Raw genomic sequence first — 6,815 nt, 5'->3', positions numbered from 1 at the left:
GAATCAGTAGCTATAGCTTCTTTCTACATTGTTCTTTCAGGAGTTAAAGTCTTACTCCAGTATGTTGACATAAGCTTCATTTTGTCAGTGGTGAGCTGGTAACATTGGGATCCAGGGTTCTTCTCTGACAGTGTTAGCTGAGCCATACATAAGAAAGTAACAGAGTAGGGCCGCAGGAAAGCTTGAAGAGGGAAATTCAGATTGGAACTGAAAGACAGCAAAGGAACACAGATGCAGAAAGACAGAGTAAATGCTGAAGGAGCACGAGGAGAAAGAAAGGGTGAAATAATTAATGCTGATGACCAGATCCTCAGTTGTACTGGGAACAGATAAGACACAGAAGAGTCATTCGTGGGCATCATATCTAATGTCCTATTAAACATAGTGTAAATACAGACTAAAAGAGTTTTAAAGGTCTCAGGAGAGTCTGATCTCCAACTTTTTTCAGTCACATCATCTATGCCAACATATCACAGGGACAAGGTGGTCTATGGCTGCTATGGTGGATTTCAACCACTTCAGTAGGCTCTCCCAGGACATTTCTCACATGCTGGGATGCACCTGGTCAGGAGTCAGTATTGGCAAAGAGGTTCAAAACTTGGTCTGTGGTACAATAATTGTGTAGTTTGACTCATGTCTGCATGATCCATTTGGCATGACATTACCCCTTACAGAGAAAGAATTAAATTTGTAAGTGGTTATCACTATTTTGTGTATAATATAGATCAGGAACATTTTTTACATTTTTTTCACATTTTTAACATACACAGATCAGATTATAACAACCTGGGAAGATCCTAATAAAAATTACATTTCAAAGAAATTAAAAGGATTAGCTACAGGAGGATATATTTAAATCAATCAACCATATCTGTGTCCTTTATTGATCCTGAATCATTTCTGTGTGATTGGGACATTTTCATTTTCAGAATCTCATTTCCGATTACACCAACACTCAAAGAAGCTTGGAGTGTTTCCCCTTTTTTCTTTTTTTCCCTCACGGTGTCACTACAGGCCAAACCTGACAAATCCTTTATGCATCCATGTACATGAGCCACAGCACAATGGATGAGGAATTTCTGTTCTGCTGCCTCCAAAGGTTGTCTTCTATAACCTGTTCAGGGAGTACAAGAAATGGGTAACTGTTGGGTGAGCATAAGTCAGTGTGCATAAGGCTGAGTGGCTAGAGGCCTTGTAGGCTTCTCTTTCTACAAAGTTTTCATTTGTGCCCCTGGACAGCAGTTATTTTCAATATGAAAGAGGGTAAGTCTCAGAGTCAGAAGTCTTGCTGGGCAGCAAATGTATCAGAAATTAAACTGTATACTAACTTTCTGTGCTTAGCAGGCCAGAGCTACCTTATAAAAGTTTTAGAATAAATATTTGTATAAACTGGTGAAGGTCAACTGCAAAGTTGGTGTTATTATCTGCCTTAAAATTGTTACCTGTATAATGTTACTTGAATAAAATGTTCTCATGTTCAGACCCAGTTCTCTTACTGCTCCTTATTAAGGCATAGTTTATTGAAAGTGTTAGCAAATATATGGTTCAAAATTTTATTTAGTGCAAAAAGAAGGTGAAAGCAATTGACAATTTTTATTTGTGAGAGCATATGTGACCTCCATCCTAGCTATTTATGTCATACACTGGCATTGCATCTGTGGACTCCTAAAGTAGATTTGCTGTGAAAAGATGACCTCTGTCTTATTTATGGGTATAACAGAGGATAATAGTCAAAATGCTAACATTTTGACTTCCTGACATTTTTATCAACCCCAGTAATACATTTCAGCTGGAAAATGCTGAAGCTGTCAATGTGCAGTCTTTAGATATTGTGTTTTTGTTGGATTTTTGTAATTCAGCATCTGTAACTGTTGGTTTTGCTTCTGAGGGAGTCTCTTACACCATAAGTACTGCCTCATAAATTCCTGTATAAGCATGTAATTAATCTGTTTAATTTTCAAGAACATTTCTGTCTTCTCATTAAATGGTAATTTCCTGTATCAGAAATCTAATGTCCTCTCTAATTGGAGGATTATATTTCAAGATCAGATTTTTTTTTTTTTCCTATGCTAAGTGTATTTGGGGATTTAGAATTCAGGTAAAATACACAACTTGATTTTTTTCTTATTGCTTTGAAATTTTTACTTCAAGTTGTTTGCAAATTAGTACTTTGACATTTTAATCACAAAACTAATGAAATGAAAAAAAAACATTTTTAAGGTTGCAATGCCAAGCTTTTAGAGACTAGGGCAGGGGAAAATGGCATCTTGTTTAAATAATGTATTCATAACTTGGCCCTTACCTCAGTTGAAGGCATTAAAATATTGCCTGTAGTTGTATGAAAAAATCTGGTGTTTACCATATTTCATATCCAATGCGGACCTTTTTTCTATGTTAATTAAAATCATGCAGTGAGGAAATTATGGGTATTGTTTGTTAAATAACTTCAAACTCTGTTGGGGTTTACAGGAAGAAATAGTGTTTTCTATATCATGGCAGTTGCAGCTTGCCTTGGAGATACAGATTTGCCTTTTTCATCTGCTGCAGGACAAGTTGTCAAAATAGAACTTATGAAGATGGTCACTTGTTTCCGTGTTGCTTTGTGTCTTGGAAATATTCTGAACACTCAGAGCTGAAAGCCAGGACAATGGGAGCTCATCTGCTGAGCTTTGAGAACAAAAAGTGCTACACAGTGATGTCACAAACCTGATGTCCAAAGTGAATGTGTACATTTGACCTCAGACTTTTAGGTCTGTGCTTCAAGGTGTTCCTCATCTCTTATGTTATTTTGCAAGTAAATTATATTATGGCTTTGGAGGATGATAATATAATAGTGATTGAGTAATTTTGTCTTCAGAGTAGTGAACTATGCACAGTTAGAAAGCAATGGATGCCCACTGAATGATGAGGACAAAATAAATAGTTGCTTATTACTTGAAAAGAATCCTCCTCCAATGTGTCATGCAGGTGCTGTACAAACAAACAAAAAGTTAAAACGCATTGAATAAAACAAAAAACATAAGAAAGCACACTGACAGCTACATAATCATAGTGGAAATATCTAAGATGGGAGTTCTCATTCTATGGTACGTGTATCACTAGTGGTATGAAAACTATTTCAAAGTCATCTTCAAATAAAATCTGAGCATCTGAGCAGAAGAATGTCTTCTCCTTTATATGAGTTCCTATTACTGCATTCCCACAGGAAACTGGAACGAAGATCTGGAAGCATGCCTAGGGACTGGTACGTGCCACATTTCCACTGTTGTCACTAGTCTGGTAAAATACAATTCTTTTTCCTGAGCAAACTAAAATGGTTATTTCAGGCTTAAAGGATAACCTAGTAAGTGATAGGTCACATTAGCTCAAGCAGAGTGTCATGTTATACACTTTAATACCCTTCTCCAACTCTTACTTAGCAGGGAGGATGAAGTCAAATGACACTGTGTCATTCTAGGAATATCCTCAGGTGTATTTCACAAGCTTTGCCAAGTAAGCCCAGTGAGAACAAACAGGAGTAACTTGTTATCTTGTGTAATTTTAAAGTAATTTGCTGACAGCTAAAGAACTATGAATATTTAATTTTATCCAATACATAAACTATAGCAGGCAGAGACTTTTCCCACATACTGCTCATCAAACCTGCCCTGAGTCTTATCCCCAGCTTTCATTCTCCTCTGGTTATAATTGCCTGGCATTCACAATATCTGTTCCTTAGGCTTCTCACAACATGTTGATCTATTTGTCTGAGCTCCTTGTCCAACTCCAGTTATCTCTGTTTCCTCTAGCCGGTCTCCCCATCCAACCAGCCCCTTCATCCCACCTTCCCCACCTGTGTCCAATTCTCTTTGTCCACACACAAGGGAATTTCATGACTGAGGCACTGAAGTGCCTTAATCTGCATTTTCTGTGAGCAAGTGTTTCAAAGGAAGTTCTTCCAGTTTTATAGTTTAGCATAGCTGGGTTTTTCACAGTAGTGCGTGTTACACTTCCCCGTGTGAAACTTCAAAAGTTTCTACTACCAGGAGGTTGCTGGATAGATAAATAAATTTAAAAAATGTATTTAGGTGAGCACTTTATATCATCATATACTCTGTAGCTATGTACGTAACTATGACTATGTAAACTAAAAATAGAGATATAAGCCTAAGCAATAGGGGAAAATATCCAAAAAATGAAAATTTCTTAAATGGATTATACCCAGCTAATGGGTAGACTCATAATTAGTAGTGTTGCCTTTAAGTAATCATTTAAGGGGGTAATTAATATGTGGCCATGCATTTAAAAAGCAGATTTGAACTCAAAAACATATTTTACATAATATTGTAATTCTATTTCACTTGGAATATTTATTAATCTGAACAATTATTCAAACAAGAACAAGTAACTAACAACATTTTAATAAATGTACAATGATTTTTTTGATCAATACAATGCATCAGAATTAATAGTGCCAAGTGAGTACTAACCAATGTATAATATTAAATGAGTAGAAGAATAATTCAGTATTTTCAGCAGTAGGGGAGGTGACAAGTAGCATTTCAAAGACATTCTCAAATGACAAAGGAAAACTATTAATCCTTCCTATTCAATATAATGTAAAAGTAAATATATGGTCATACATGTTTGAATATATAGTTATAAATACACATATGTGTATTAATTTGAATCCAATAGAGCAGTAGTATACAGTAATACGGTTAATACAGAACAATTAAAAAATAATTTCATTGGGCGGTCAGTGTGAATGGATTTACTTTTATATTAAAGTAATCTATGCATGGCCATTGACTAGCAGATTTATTAGAAATTCATTGTTATGGTTTCAAAGCTAATACACTTAGGTAATAATCATGGAAAATCACTAGCTTATGTAAGTAAGCAAGCACTTCTGCTGTCTTTAAACGTATACGAAAGTTCAAAACTGTGCAACATATATCTTGACGCAGTCCCAAGCTGCCTGTGAAGTTACTGCATTTCAAATACTTTCTAGTACTTACAGATGTGTCTGAATGCTTCACTTTGGTGCTGTTTTTGAGAAAAGAATAAAAGGGAATTAGGGAAACTCGGCTGAATATTTAGGAAAATATTCTGCTGCATAACTGAAGTAGCAGGAGATCCATAAAACCAGTCCCCAGAAGAGCTGTGTGGTTTTTCAGTTTGTAGTTGAGGTGAAAAGTTCCTCATGATTAAATCACTGTCAACATTCCACTTTTGGTATTCATGCACAAACTGTAGTCTGTCAGCATACAGAAGTTTACACAGTGGGTCCGGAAAATAGTGTGTTTGGTAAAGCCAGCCTGGTGCTGGGCAGGAAGAATAGTGTCTCCATGGCATGAAATAATTCACAGCAAGGCAGTGCTCTACCTCCTTTTGGTGCCCTCGCTTTCGTGACCTTCGATGTTGCCTGAAGTCCCCGTGAACAAAGTCATTTAAGTTTGATGGGTGGATACTCCAGTAGTTTCCTTTGCCATCCTCACATCTTCCCACCTTGATGAAACAATCATTTAGTGAAAGGTTGTGCCTTACACTGTTCCTCCAACCTCGACCTTTATTCCTGTAAAAAGGAAAATTATCTTCAATGTATTTGTAGATAGCAGCTAAATTCAGTTTGTTTGTGGGGGAAGAAAGTATTGCCTTTGCAATCAAAGCTATGTATGACAGAGGTGGTTTATCCAGAAATCTTCCTTCATCTGCAGTCACAGGAAGACCCTTTTTGGCATGTATGTGAGAGCTGGAAATTCGGGGTGTAATCCCTTGAGCCAGTTTTCCTTCTTCTTTTTCTCTTACTGTACAGATGTCTAGACTTCCTTCATTGTTTTCAGAAGAGTCTTCACTCATTATAGCAGCCTGAAACCCAGCATTTATTTTAAGTGTTCTGATATTTTACTGCAAGTAGCCAGTTGAATTATTGGTCCACTGAATATAACCAGCAGGAGAAATGAAAGTTGGACTTTAAATGTGCTGCTCTTATGTACCCAGGTTTCTATTTTATACTCTGTTAAGTCAACATCCTTAACAATGAAAACCGAACTGCCTATGTTTACAAAAGTCAAGGTGCAAGTCCTAGCTGAATGAAAAAAAAAATACAAAATAATTATACTATGTTAAGTATGAAGATAAACAGACCATGACGTTAGCCTCTCACTTCATTATAATCTGAGAAAACACCTTTCGGTGTTCCCCATTGAAACATAATGATTAATGAGAAATTTATGGTGCCTAGATAGAGTTGCGAAAGGATTAGACTCTCCAGTGATATGCAGAACAAACTGAAACCAACATGTTGATTCCTGTGTTCTACACTTAGTCAAACATGTTGTATTTAGTACAATAAACATTTGTTTTACCTGCTAATAGAAAGTACTGTGTGAAAGGAAACGACCTATCAAATTTTATAGCTGCAATGTAGCTATTCTTGGTGAAATTGAATTAAAGCAAAAAAAAAAAAAACCAAACACAAATTGCTCCCCTTTTTTTCTTATCCACTCTCTGATAGCAACCAGCTTTCATGCTGGGTATGCAAGTGACCAGTTCTGCCAACCCAAGAAACCACTTGAAGGAGCAATTACCACTCAGAGTCAGAGAGTTCTGTGCTCTGTCACTCTCAAAGCACAAACTGTCGCTTGAAGTTTGACACGGCCCTCAGCCTCCTGAGGTCTGTCACTGTTAAGGCAAACACAGTCATCTCATCTTGGAAAAGGTTGCCCTGAGAAGTTGTGGATGCTCCATCCCCTTAAGTGTTCAAGGCCAGGTTGGATTGGGCTCTGAGCATCCTGGTCTAGTGGAAGGTGTCTCTGCCCATGACAGTGGGG

The 6,815-nt window shown here is 36.9% G+C and overlaps 1 protein-coding gene across 1 annotated transcript; it reads right to left on the bottom strand.

Annotated features, from left to right (window-relative positions):
- Positions 1–4,329: 4,329 nt before the first annotated feature.
- On the bottom strand, positions 4,330–5,948 carry LOC121659454 (forkhead box protein D5-A-like). Its single transcript, XM_042017559.1, has one exon. It carries the CDS (start codon positions 5,839–5,841, stop codon positions 4,990–4,992), a length of 852 nt encoding a protein of 283 aa, XP_041873493.1. The 5' UTR covers positions 5,842–5,948; the 3' UTR covers positions 4,330–4,989.
- Between the last annotated feature and the right edge of the window lie 867 nt (positions 5,949–6,815).

Source organism: Corvus kubaryi, unplaced genomic scaffold (assembly GCF_017639235.1).
Source record: "Corvus kubaryi isolate FWS band 111438036 unplaced genomic scaffold, C.kubaryi_AGA036_p1.0 137, whole genome shotgun sequence".
Classification (NCBI taxonomy): domain Eukaryota; kingdom Metazoa; phylum Chordata; class Aves; order Passeriformes; family Corvidae; genus Corvus; species Corvus kubaryi.
The sequence above is the reverse complement of the archived record's forward strand: the minus strand, read 5'-3'. Positions and strand labels throughout refer to the sequence as shown.

Coding starts and splice junctions, on each gene's coding strand:
- LOC121659454 (XM_042017559.1), bottom strand. CDS start 5,841: ATGAGTGAAGACTCTTCTGAAAACAATGAAGGAAGTCTAGACATCTGT.